Source organism: Taudactylus pleione, unplaced genomic scaffold, assembly GCF_031769625.1.
Source record: "Taudactylus pleione unplaced genomic scaffold, aTauple2 ptg000638l, whole genome shotgun sequence".
NCBI lineage: Eukaryota > Metazoa > Chordata > Amphibia > Anura > Myobatrachidae > Taudactylus > Taudactylus pleione.
In genome coordinates, this window is record NW_028285040.1 from 3,391,126 (window position 1) to 3,405,328 (window position 14,203).

At 41.5% G+C, this 14,203-nt stretch overlaps 1 protein-coding gene across 2 annotated transcripts in view; it reads right to left on the reverse strand.

Annotated features, from left to right (window-relative positions):
• Positions 1–14,203, reverse strand: part of NSD2 (nuclear receptor binding SET domain protein 2) — a 90,763-nt gene that overhangs the window by 57,727 nt on the left and 18,833 nt on the right. For both annotated transcript variants that reach the window (XM_088454994.1, XM_088454995.1), the window contains exon 2: positions 12,090–12,654. In XM_088454994.1, coding sequence (XP_088311120.1) covers positions 12,090–12,596 — 507 coding nt within the window. In that variant the 5' untranslated portion in view covers positions 12,597–12,654. The remainder of the gene's footprint in view (positions 1–12,089; positions 12,655–14,203) is intronic.

The window sequence follows — 14,203 nt, forward strand, 5'->3', positions numbered from 1 at the left end:
GCCCAATTGTAGTTCTTGATGTAACTATTTAGTGTGTATTTATTCTATTACTGTGTTCATCTTGTTACGGTTCTCACTTCAAAAATTGTTCATTTATTACTAAAACAAAGTTTAAAAACATCTAAAATTAAACAGTTTACTAAAAAAAAAAAAAGTACTAAAAAAAAACCTATTTAAATTTGAAAAATCTGATTCAAAATAAAAAAAAAAAATCAGATTTTTATGCCACCTTGGCCCTCCCACAGGTAGGCCATGGTATACTAATGGAGATCAAGCACTGAAGATTAATCTTGCTTCACTATGTTGCACCAGTATGTGGAAACCAGCGTTTTTTGACAGCAGTTAATATTTCAGGTAACAGAAGACATCAGGATCCAAACAAATTTACCAACTGTTTAGAATTCCTCCCCCGTACAATACCTATATGAAATTAGGGTAAACACAGCTTGCTTGCTTTTCCTTCACTTCTGTGTGACCTCAATATGTCAACTGCTGCAGCGCTGCCAACGGACTGCTGCCCGTGTGATTATAGGATTATTATATTATAATCATACAGGGAAAATAAAAAACTGCTGGTTTAACATCTACACTTCCTCTAGATCAGCGCTTCAACGAAGCCGTAACATGTTGTGATGTGTACTGGGGATAGGGAATGATAGGACAAAAAAAAAAAATGACACAGGGAATGTTCTAAGTCTCAAATTAGTATAAATATACCAGGGAAAAGTACTAGCGGTAAGGTGGCAGGAATCATGTAAGGCCTTGAACATGTAATTATAAAAGCCTATTAAAAAGCATTCTCATAATAAATAAAAAATACAAAAGAACAATTTTAAAACAGACAGACCTGCATACACACAGTACCAGACAAGAGCTAGCTATACTTTGGTTCAAGTTTAAAAGCCTGCGATATGCGGGAGACGGCATGATAGTCATTTAGAATTAAACTGGCAATTAGTTTAAAGTCAAGACCAGTCTGGTTTTGCCTTTAATCCAATAGCTGCTTTGGGTGCAAATGAATTAATTGGCGGTATTTTAGCTCCCGGGCTAAGTGCCCGGAAGTTATTCAATACCTTCTGGCTACTAGCCCCAAGGCTGCACAGAACAAGGCTTTCTGCTTGCACCCTCCTCGGGTTTAAGTAGGGCTTTGGGGCTGGTTGCGGGAGGCTATTTACTATCTAACCTGAATTGTGCAGGCTCCCGCAAATTGCAGACTATTATACTTGGCCCTTTTGGTGAGATTCAATTGTTTCTGTGTAGTGTAGCTCCCATCTAAAAGTGCCCAGGAGCTATTCAATGTCTTTGGATGAGCAGCTCCAAACCTGCACTTATTGCGGATTTCTGCTCGCACCCTCCTGAGGTTCCAGCAGAAATCTGTGTAACGACGGGGTTTGGGACCAGGTGCCGCCTTAACTGTACTGTGCCAGGCACTTAGCACAGGAGAAGCCTGCTTAATGTGGCAAATCCTGTGCATTAGAGTGCGAGCGGGCAGCAGTTGTGACCAGCCCACAAAATGAATTAGCTCCAGGCCACTTTAGACGGGAACTAATTCGATCAATCGAATTGCCCCCCTTAAATAGTTGTTAGGCTGTCCAAGAGCAAAGGGAGCAATTGTTGCTCAATCTGGGCGCCTGTGCCGAGTGCAAACGCTCAAAAGCGCGGGGTTTAGCCGTGTATAGCAGCACCCAGTCTAAAGTCCTGCTCTGAGCCCCTAAACAGCCGATTTATTGCATAATTCTACTCACCACCTCAGGAGACTGAACAGAAACGTGTCTGACCCCAGCTACGTGTGCCAGTTTCATTGCTCCGTCTGGCGTCCTTTGGTTTAGACGCCCCATAAAAACAATTGCATCACCCCCTTTGTGTCTATTCTGATATTGCAGACCGTGATCTTAAGCATTAAAGCTGGGAAATTGCAGCAGAGTTCTATGGGGAAGCTAATGAAGAACATTGTGCACTATGCTGCAGGTGGGCTTAGAGATAGGTAATGAATGTGCGTTTAATGCTCTGAGTAAATTACAAGGTTTTGTTAAGTATTTACCAGTATTTTCTTTCGGCGTCAGTGTTTATAATCCTGTATAAAAGCTATTTGGTCATTATTTCCTTATTAAAACACACATCATGTAGAATTTCCATATGGCTGGTCACTGAAATGTCACTGTACAGCAGACAGACACCAGCTCTTGTGTGAATGCTCCATGAAGTGCATACAATGACAATGAGGACAGTTTTATAGCCGCTTTATCAGATATTCACTGTTGTTAAATTATCCCAAATTCAAACGAAGCATGCTAATTTGTATAGGACTGCACGCTATAGGGAGTGAGAGAGAACTGGGCTCCCTATACACAACATGGAAGTCAGCAGAAGCTGGTGGTCAGTTATATTATAATACACCATAATAAAGAAATTTCGCCCCAGCTAATCAATAAAGGCCCCAGCTACTAAAACCTGCAATAAAGGCCAATATTACCTGTGACATTAACACCCAACCCAAAGTGACCAAGTTCCCCTGTGCCTATTTTTATTTTGGAATGTTGCTGGGCACTCACATATGTACCCAATACATATACTGCATAAAGATAAGATTTCTTCTAATGCACCCAGCCTTCACACATTGCTGCTCTCCTGCTGGCAGCCAGTATATACAGTCATTCAGGAGGCAGCTGGTGTAAAGCCTATATGCAGGGGAGGCGGGTGCCAGAATTACTGACTTACAATGGTCATCGTATGCACAGCCAAACCATGCACACACTACATTACACAACGGTAAGGTGATACCAAGGTGAAATATTGGGGGACACCAAGAAAAAGCCCATATCATCTTATGGATACAGCCTCAGTAAGAACTGATCAGGAAAATGCTGGAGGTCAATACAGAGAGGGTCAAAGATGGCAGCTAGACATCAATGCACAGAAGGCAAAGGGCTAATGCTCGGCACCTGTGTATTGTCCCCCGCACTGGGTGCTGTGTCCCGCAGAACCATCACAATGCATAACCTGCAAACATTGAATAAATGCAGCACCACGACATTACTGTAATGACAGATATAGGACTGGCCAGCTGGAGATGATAGGTGCCCTTCCCGTGCATTAGTGCCCCATCATTCGGTGCTGTACGGTCCGCTGTAGAATTTATTACAACAGGGGCTCAAAACACAGGTAAATGTATTATTCATAATGGATGTACACATCAGCCAACAGCAAGAAGCTGTTACAGGAAGAATGAAAAATAAATAAATTAGGGAGAGGGGACAAAATAGCAGTTTCATGTCTCCCCAGCGCCACATTTCAGCATCGTACTTTATATTTACAACCACTTGAATCCTGGGCAAGGTTCTACAGAAATATTGAGGTTTATGTGGCATAAGAACGGCTTTTGTATAAGATTATTACATTTGTCTATGGTCTATATTTAAACGTAAAAGCATTATTATTGGACACTGGTGTACATCCATACATGGACACTACACATAGTATTGTCAGCTTATGTGGGGAGAGTAAGGGCACGTGCTATATACCTACCCTGCACCAGGGTTGGGGGGAAAAAAAAATAAAATGTGTAAAATAATTATATATATATATACACATACTATATATATATATATATATATATATATATATATATATATATATATATATATATATATATATATATATATATATATATATATATATACACACACACACAGTCAGGTCCATAAATATTGGGACATTGACAGAATTTTCAGATTTTGGCCTCTATTCACCACCACAATGGCTTTGAAATGAAACAAACAAGATGTGCTTTAACTGCAGACTTTCAGATTTAATTTGAGGGTAATTACATCCAAATCGGGTGAACGGTGTAGGAATTACAACGGTTTCTATATGTGCCTCCCACTTTTTAAGGGGCCAAAAGTAATGGGACTATCAATTCAAAAGCTATTTCATGGACAGGTGTGGGCTATTTCCTCGTTATTTCATTATCAATTAAGCAGGTAAAAGGTCTGGAGTTGATTCTAGGTGTGACATTTGCATTTGGAATTAGTTGCTGTCAACTCTCAATATGAGATCCAAAGAGCTGTCACTATCAGTGAAGCAAGCAATCATTAGGCTGAAAAATCAAAACAAACCCATCAGAGAGAGAGAGCAAAAACATTAGGTGTGGCCAAATCAACTGTTTGGAACATTCTTAAAAAGAAAGAACGCACCGGAGAGCTCAGCAACACCAAGAGACCCGGAAGACCACGGAAAACAACTGTGGTGGATGACAGAAGAATTATTTCCCTGGTGAAGAAAAACCCCTTCACAACAGTTGGCCAAATCAAGAACACTCTCCAGGAGGTAGATGTATATGTGTCAAAGTCAACAATCAAGAGAAGACTTCACAAAAGTGAATATAGAGGGTTCACCACAAGATGCAAACCATTGGTGAGCCACAAAAACAGGAAGACCAGATTAGAGTTTGCCAAACAACATCTAAAAAAGCCATTACAGTTCTGGAACAACATCCTATGGACAGATGAGACAAAGATCAACTTGTAACAGAGTGATGGGAAGAGAAGAGAGGGAAAGGAACTGCTCATGATCCAAAACATACCACCTCATCAGTGAAGCATGGTGGAGGTAGTGTCATGGCGTGGGCATGTATGGCTGCCAATGGAACTGGTTCCCTTGTATTTATTGATGTGACTGCTGACAAAAGCAGCAGAATGAATTCTGAAGTGTTTCGGGCAATATTATATGCTCATATTCAGTCAAATGCTTCAGAACTCATTGGTAGCGCTTCACAGTACAGATGGACAATGACCCGAAGCATACTGCAAAAGCAACCAAAGAGTTTTTTAAGGCTAAAAAGTGGAATGTTATGCAATGTCCAAGTCAATCCCCTGACCTGAATCCGATTGAACATGCATTTCACTTGATGAAGACAAAACTGAAGGGAAAATGCCCCAAGAACAAGCAGGAACTGAAGACATTTGCAGTAGAGGCCTGGCAGAGCATCACCAGGGATGAAACCCAGCGTCTGGTGATGTCTATGCGTTCCAGACTTCAGGCTGTAATTGCCTGCAAAGGATTTGCAACAAAGTATTAAAAAGTGAAAGTTAGATTTAGGATTGTTTAGTTTGTCCCATTACTTTTGGCCCCTTAAAAAGTGGGAGGCACATATAGAAAAAGTTGTAATTCCTACACCGTTCACCTGATTTGGATGTAATTACCCTCAAATGAAATCTGAAAGTCTGCAGTTAAATCACATCTTGTTTGTTTAATTTCAAAGCCATTGTGGTGGTGAATAGAGGCCAAAATATGAAAATTCTGTCAAATGTCCCAATATTTATGGACCTGACTAATATATATATGTATATATAAGTATATACACACTTTTTTTACATGGTATTAATCGAAAAAAAATAATCCTGCTAATTATATTAATTCTTCGAAACAGTGTTATGTATTAGAAACCTTGATCAACCATGTTTTAATGCTTTCTAACATTAACAATCCTGTAATGAGGATTTTTTTTTTATCTCATCAAAAGACCCAGATCGATACCCCCATTCACACTGCCGGCAATAACCTGGGTTACAGTGCATTATGAAAGGACTCAGTTGAAATAGCCCGGGTTGAGCCAGTCTGCAAAGGGTCTCACCCCTAATGGGCCAGTGTACAAAATCCTGAGTGCAACCCAGGTTGGCAGTGTGAAAGGGGTAGAAGTCTTTCTTCCTTCCACTCATCTCAGTAGTACCGAAGGTTTTGAACTGAAATAAAACATGACGACTAAACCATGAGGTGTTTCTCCGTGTATCGCCTCTTTAACGTGTTGGAGTTGTTTGCCCTTTAAGATTCAGGGGTCTATTTACTAAGCAGTGTTAGGAGACAGAGTGAAAAGTGATAAGGTGCCAGCCAATCAGCTCCCAACTGTCATTTTTCAAACACACTCTGTGAGATGGCAGTTAGGAGCTGATTGGCTGGCACCTTATCACTTTTCACTCTGTCTCCTAACACTGCTTAGTAAATAGACCCCTGAGAATGTTACTAGTGGTTTTCTACATGATTGTTAGGGGAGGAGTTTGTAGAGTATTCACTCTAGTTTGTGGTTCACTCACCCAATTTCTGTTGTGTGAATTTACTGTATTGTTTCATAGTGTTCACTCTAGGTCCTGCAGCAGGCAGGGCGCTGGACCTAGAGCTAGGGCACTTCTGCGCGCTCCAAAGGCACGCCCGATTAGGGGGCATGGCCAAAGAAAAGGGGGCGTGTCTTTATGACGTGTCCCCTTTTAGTCACTCCTAGGGGCGTGCCCGGCACTTTCGGACATGCTGTGCAGCCCCCAAGCGGTGCGGTCACAGTGAATGGATACCGGGCGCCATTCAACCGTCGGTGACCGCTGTGCCGCCGTTTTGTCCACCCGCAGGACACTGTGACCCGCGGGTGGAGACAGAACCCGAAGGCTGTCTCAGTGAGGCGCCGTGCTGAAGAGCAGGGTGCTTTCTGCCCTTCAGAAATAGGGCAGGGCGCAGCACCCCGCTAAAAACAGCCTAGCGGGAACGCTAGTTTCAGTTCACTCAAATGAAGACCACAAGCAGCAGTAATGTGGAATACTACCGGGGGATAACCTTATAATACTTTTTTTTTTTTTAAAGTCACGACGTAGTTGAGCATAATAATAAAAAAAAAAAAGTTTGTTTTTATAAAAAAAATTAACCAAGGTGGTATAAACCAGCCAACCCCACTCTGCACACTAGGGTATATTTCATAAGACTTTACTATTTCTAAGCATCTGTGAAACTGGCAGTTATGTTGGGGAAAGTATGGCAGGCTGCATATTTAGGGGGCTTTCTATATAGCATAATGTCCACTGCGGTATCAGTCACATTGTGCCTATACCTTATGCTTCCAGCCTTATTTGGCGACTATTGAAAAGTAAACATAGCAGTGTTCGCTTGTTGGGCAGGGTGCTGCCCACTGAGGGAGGACACACCAATTTTGAAGGGCAAAATTTTGGACACAATGCTAAAGCTGTGTGGCATATTATGAATTTTGTATTTTATATGCAATATTTAAATCTTTCCCATGCAATGCCCCACATGCCACTTCAACACCTTCACTACATGCCATCAGACACCCCACATCCCCCTTCGGCCACCCACATGCCCTTCCCGACACCCCATGTGCATTTGCAGAGCCCCTTCGACCACCCCATGTGCCCCTTTAGACAAAGCAGCTTTAAAAGCCGTATGTAGCGCCAGCAGAAAAAAAAAAAAAAAAAACACCAGCGGTTCACCAGAAAGGTAAGGTCCAGGCAACTTTGGAAGCAAGTGTGTTGAGGCTAGGGTGGTTATAACTGCAGTGGAGTCATACGAAGCCGGGATATCTAGTGCACTACCATGCAGTGCACTACCAAGGGGCTGCCATAGGTAATGGTTCCAGGAGAGAGAACCGTGGCAGTTGAAAACGGTGCCCTGCTTCCAGCGTTGGCCTCCTCAATACAAGGGGCATTTCTTAATTTCTAAAATGCGCACCTGCTCAGCCAAGCGGGAACACTATGTAGGCTGGTAGATGAAGCCACTATTTACTGTTGCCCAAGAACTTGTTGGCCACTGTTATCCCCCCCCCTTTGAATCAGAATTATTTTATAAAGAACTTGTAGGACTGGAGTGATTATGTGTTAGCACTTACAGGGACACTTTGCCTGCATTGTACACTTTGAAATTCAAGTTTTACTCTTAGCCGGCTCTTGACTCTATAACTGCATCAAGCAATGTATAACTGTATCAAACAAATCTATGTAGAGTGATGAAGTACAACAGTGTAATAGGATAGTAGTAAGTACGAAATGATTACATGAACAGGGATGTTTAATGTGTACTGTTAATGTCTTCAATAGTTTAATGAAAATTCTTATTTGCACAATTATTTCTGCCTTGATTATAGCAGCTAAACTGCCATGTGTGAGCAATCACCAGCACCAATGCTATGTGCACCCCATTAAAAACATAGGACCAGAGCACCTGTATTGGTGGGGAGGGGGAGGGGGAGAGAGAGAGACAGACAGAGAAGAGACTGGCACTCCGAATGACAAAACTCGGGTTTAGCCGGTGTCCTCACAAAGGAAATGTTAGCTGGCAGACGATCAAGCAAAAGAGGTATAATATGTCAACGTTTCAGTTTCTTTATAAACTTTTTTCATGAAGGTCTTGAAAAAAAGTTTATAAAGAAACTGAAACGTTGACATATTATACCGCTTTTGCTTGATTTCTTATGCCATGAGTGCCGCACCGTCTGCCAGATATATATATATATAACACACACACATGTCCATAAATATTGGGACATTGACAGAATTTTCAGATTTTGGCCTCTATTCACCACCACAATGGTTTTGAAATTAAACAAACAAGATTTGCTTTAAATGCAGACTTTCAGATTTAATTTGAGGGTAATTACATCCAAATCAGGTGAACGATGTAGGAATTACAACAGTTTCAATATGTGCGTCCCACTTTTTAAGGGGCCAAAAGTAATGGGACTATCAACTCAAAAGCTATTTCATGGACAGGTGTGGGCTATTCCCTCTAGGTGTGACATTTGCATTTGGAATCATCAACTATCAACTCTCAGTATGAGATCCAAAGAGCTGTGACTATCAGTGAAGCAAGCCATCATTAGGCTGAAAAATCAAAACAAACCCATCAGAGATAGCAAAAACATTGGGTGTGGCCAAATCAACTGTTTGGAACATTCTTAAAAAGAAAGAACGCACCAGAGAGCTCAGCAACACCAAAAGACGCGGAAGACCACGGAATACTACTGTGGTGGATGACAAAAGAATTATTTCCCTGGTGAAGAAAAACCCCTTCACAAAAGTTGGCCAAATCAAGAACACTCTCCAGGAGGTAGATGTATATGTGTCAAAGTCAACAATCAAGAGAAGACTTCACAAGAGTGAATATAGAGGGTTCATCACAATATGCAAACCATTGGTGAGCCACAAAAACAGGAAGACCAGATTAGAGTTTGCCAAACAACATCTAAAAAAGCCATTACAGTTCTGGAACAACATCCTATGGACAGATGAGACAAAGATCAACTTGAACCAGAGTGATGGGAAGAGAAGAGAAGGAAAGGAACTGCTCATAATCCAAAACATACCACCTCATCAGTGAAGCATGGTGGTGGTAGTGTCATGGCGTGGGCATGTATGGCTGCGAATGGAACTGGTTCCCTTGTATTTATTGATGTGACTGCTGACAAAAGCAGCAGAATGAATTCTGAAGTGTTTTTGGGCAATATTATATGCTCATATTCAGTCAAATGCTTCAGAACTCATTGGACGGTGTTTCACAGTGCAGATGGACAATGACCCAAAGCATACTGCAAAAGCAACCAAAGAGTTTTTTAATGCTACTCTATTGATCAGAATAATAACATGGACATAGCCATCACATAACCACAGCAGAGCCCCTGTGATTTCTATTCAAACAATGTGTTTACATACCATGTTGCACCCCAAAGCTAGGAATGGTGAGTGCCGTGGATTAGTGCTTCTTGTTTATTATGATTAATTTTTATAATCATTTTTGTGATCACATTTTCTCATGCACCCCTCTTAACTAGTTATCTAACTTGTGTCAGCTGTTTTCCTAGGTGCTTTGCAACAGGTGTGCTTGGTAACTGTCACACATTTAAAAGCAAAGTTGCTGTGAGCTTTAAACCTTGATAGCACACCCTGAGTTTAACACTAATGTGATGGCTATGTCCATGTTATAATGCTGAGCAATAGAGTAGGGACTTGCAGTAAAGTGGGGTCCCGTGACGATGGGCTGCAAGCTTAAATGCATTGATCAATTCATGAACCAAAACCCCACTGTTTATTATTATTAGTTATTATGGTGAGTGCAGAGCCCCTGTGAGAGATAGATAGATATATATTTAATTTGTACATTATGCTAAAGAGAATATGGTGCTAAAAATACCGTTCCTGCTTTACACCTGAGAAATGTCACTGCTGGCAGAGATAATCGCTGAAGTCACAAAGAAAAAGCTGAACGGTACCATAAATTTGGACGCATGGACTTTGGGCCAGATTCAGAGCTGTACTAATGCCACCGATGCGGCATCTGTGAAAGTCTGCAAGTGTCGCAGAGGAAGGTACTGCGATGCCCACCAGCAGCAGCTTTGCAAATCCAAGCTTCTGTGCACATAGACGCAGCAGCATCAGTAGCAGGCCCTTCGATAGTCAGGCTCCCGAGTAACCCTATGATCACCTAGAATAGCTGCATGTACTGAGGAGAGCCGCGTTAGGCGATCGCAGATGCAGGATGTGACACGCCCCTGAAATGGTCCTGACACGCCTGCGTGCTTTGCCGAAAATCACTCCCTGACTATCACACTGCCAGCAAAGAGTTGTTGAGAGCGACTAAGGTAACGTTCCTTGACGTCTGCACAGTGCGACTAAGATACATGTGCAATTTACAGATTATCGCTCAACCGTGAAAATATCGGTATTGCGTACAATTTTGAATCAAGCCCTCTCTGTTTCCTACAGTGTGACAGCAGAATATTTGGTTACTAGTTTAAAAAACAGCCTTGGATGTTTGTAGACCCTGCACCCCTCCACTATCGCTCCAACCTTTTGTCCCACTCGCACAGCAGTTTTGATTTTCCCTACGGCAGTTCTACTGTACATTGGGGGGGGGGTAACAACTGAAACGGTCTTAATGCTGCAAGTACACAAGAAATCACTGACGCTTCAGCTCCTGCTCAAGTCCCAGTTATTCTGTTCTGGTCTTTGCCATTGATGTCTCAAAGCAGCGAAGCATCATTGAGCGTACCTCGTATATGGTATTATGTGTAACACATGAAAGCAAGGTGTGCAGTGTGCAACTGACCCTCCTCTTCTGCATATTATAGTGTTTATTCTAGCACCCTGCACCTGTCACAACCCGTGCAGTTCCTCTTCCCTGCCTGGAGTGTCACTCTCTGCCCTGGTGCTTTTGACTGTGCTAGAAGCACCAGAGCAGAGAAAAACAACCCAGGCAGGAAAGAGGAACTGCACGGGTTGCGACAGGTGCAAGGTGCTAGAATGAACACTATATTAGACTATATATTTGGGGAATTTAGTGATACACAATACAAGATTTATGTATATTTCAACCGCCAAACTATTAAGAGCTATGGTAGTTGGGCAAGGAGAACTAGGATAAATAATGCAGCGGGTTAAAGGGGCTTCATATGAATTTAGCCATGGATGAGCTTCAGTGACAGAACAAAAATCTAGGAAAAGGAGCGCTGTCCCGCCACCAGACCTTGCTTCTGCATTTCACTGACAAATTGGCATCTTACAAGCCAAAAACAAACAGCCTAGCCAGCAGGCGCACCAGCAGGGCCCTCCAGCCTCTTGGTTCTCACCCTTTCATCCTGGTCTCCGATTCTTCCCAGGACACTATCACGGAGTGTAGCGGTTTTTAACGGTCACTCATAGTGTGATCATCATTATCCCTCTACAACGCTACAGACACTTGGAGGCGCCATATAAATAAAGATAATAATCTGAACTGGTGATCCCAATCACTACACTTCTTCTAAGCTAGAGGAAGATAACACATCCATTATACATAATTGAACACCTACTGTACATAGTTTTTATTTTAAGTTTCATGTGCTTATCTGAACATGTGCAGCCTATTACATCAAGGGGTAGATTTACTAAAGTTTCTAAACAATGAGAAGTGGAAGTGTTAACCAGAGCAACCAATCAGGTTATAGCTATAATCTCTCTATTGCATTAGAGAAAATGATAGACAGGATCTGATTGGATGCTATTGGCAAAACTTTCACATGACTATATAAGAGCTCACAGTTAGCGGCACAGAAAATGATAATGACCAATAACGGATGTTCTGTTCAAGGTATTTGTGACACCTTGTATGATAGGTTGGTCGCTAAATTTTGCTTTGAGCGATAGAGATAATATATAAATATATATCTATATATATATAAATATATATCTATATAAATATATATCTATATATATATATATCTATCTATATCTTTATATCTCTATTTTTTTATTTTTTTTTGTATATTATTTAAAAATGTAAATTACCTGAGCTTCAGGCTCTTCTGCAGAATTTGTTGGGGTATCACCTCCAGGTTTGTCCTCCGACTCAAACTTGATATTTTTTCTTTTTCTCCCTTTCTTGCTTTTGTTCTCCGGTTCCTCGGGCTTAGGGGTTTCTTCACCCTGTTCGCCACATATAGAAGACTCAAACAGGGGTTTACCATTCATGTAGGTCTTGGTGATCTTCAGCTTTATTTCTGGAGACCCGTTCTTAGTTGGAGTGGTGTTAGGCGGTGTCCCGAGGCCTTGAATTTCTTGGGCATCGATCCGCACCTTAGCTTCTTGAGCCCCCGACTCTCCGTTGAACACCCGCGAAGTCAGGTCTTTCAGTTTGTCGGCTGGGAGAAAAGGCAGCGCGTCGTGGCCGTTTAACTTCTGTATGACCCCCTCAGAGATCGGTGCCCGGCCCAGGAACACTGAGCACTCGCGGCTCACTTCGGGGGTTGAGGGCTTCACGGCCGGATTTGACATTATGTGGGGAACTTGCTTCATTTTTGACAAATTGTTGCAAATTCTGTCTAGAAACCGAAGTATGTGCCCAGTCACGCTACTGTAACAGAAAGAAGGGAACAAAAATCTTTAATATATGAAGTGTGAAACACTGCACAAGTTCGGGTGCACTTAGTTCTATGAAACACGTCTGTAAAAAGCAAAGCCTGAAAATATTTTGCCTGCAGCTGTGAAGGACCTCTTAGTAGTCAGTATTTTATATAGTGGTGGCTTGATACTACTTGACAGAAATTGGAGAGTCTCTGTTCATGGAAGCTTGCAGTATAGAGAGAGGGCAAAGCCAAGACCAGACCAGCTAATATAAGTGTAGAATAGCAGGTAGAGTGCACAGGAGTAGTCTGATGGAGGGACTCAATTGCTTACTTGCGTCCGATATCCCGTCTAAAGCGACAGGGCACTATTCATTTGCTTGTGTGCGTGTGACAGGTGATACAACAAAATGGCTATTGTGCTATTTTGCTGTTAAACTGTTCAGAGTACTTTTAATGTATATATTAGGGATTGTATTCATTTTTCTAATTTAGCTATGTAGTTTGATACGAATATTCAACTATGTTAACCAAATATTCTATTGTTTTATAAGGTGCCCTTTGATTCAATTCTCAAAAGGAATGTGCCTTAGTTATATATTTTGACTAGTTGCATCTAAGATTGTGTGATATTGTCTGTGGTTAGCAGGGAGCCGTCTTGAACATATAAATGTCAAAGTCACTTGTTATAATACTGTGCCAATAACCATATTTGAGGCAATGCTGCCCCCTATTGTTATTACTTATAATATTACGACCTTATAAAGCATATAGTATCCGGTCTTTGTTAAGAGCCCTATAATTAGATGTGAAATGCAGAAGTCTGTAGCCTTAATTCCCAAGCCCAGAGCTGGGTCGGTGTACCCATCCAGCCTATTGTGTAGGACGAGGTTCCCGTAGGTGATTGTACTGTATTAGACCGTTATCGGAATTACTTAGAAATCGAAGCCAAGTACCAATAAATCATTTTTATTAAACTTAAACTGTGTGTGTAATGTTTCATTCATATCACTCTGTTGCTGTACTCCTAAATCCTAGTTTACACCGAAAACATTGTGCTGGTGGCACAATGTTAATAGACGTTTATTTCTTAAATATTCCCAAATCTTCCACTAAAAGCACTGATGAAGGCTACCTTCATACGAACTACTGGGGATGAAAGCCACAGCTTCTTGCATGGTAACCACATGCTTCACAGGCAAATACAAAGAAATATAACTTGCAAAGGGCAGATACAACCATTTTGTTTACAACACTGGAAAATAACTTAACACAAATGGCCACTTTTTGCTCATAACAAAATGAGGAACCAGCAAGTGATACAAAAGGTACAATGCATGGGTTGAGTCCACAACCAGGTAAATATTAACATATTAAATACTCAGAATTACTGCATGGTCAGGCCACATTACAGGCTTCTGTGTAAACACTGAATAGTTGTGTTATAAGGGTAGCAGAGGACGCGTTAATGCAGAGAAAGGGAGACCGGGAAATAATGCCCTCTATATATAAAAAATGGTCGGTGCTAATACTCAGCACGGTCATAATCCGATTTATAAA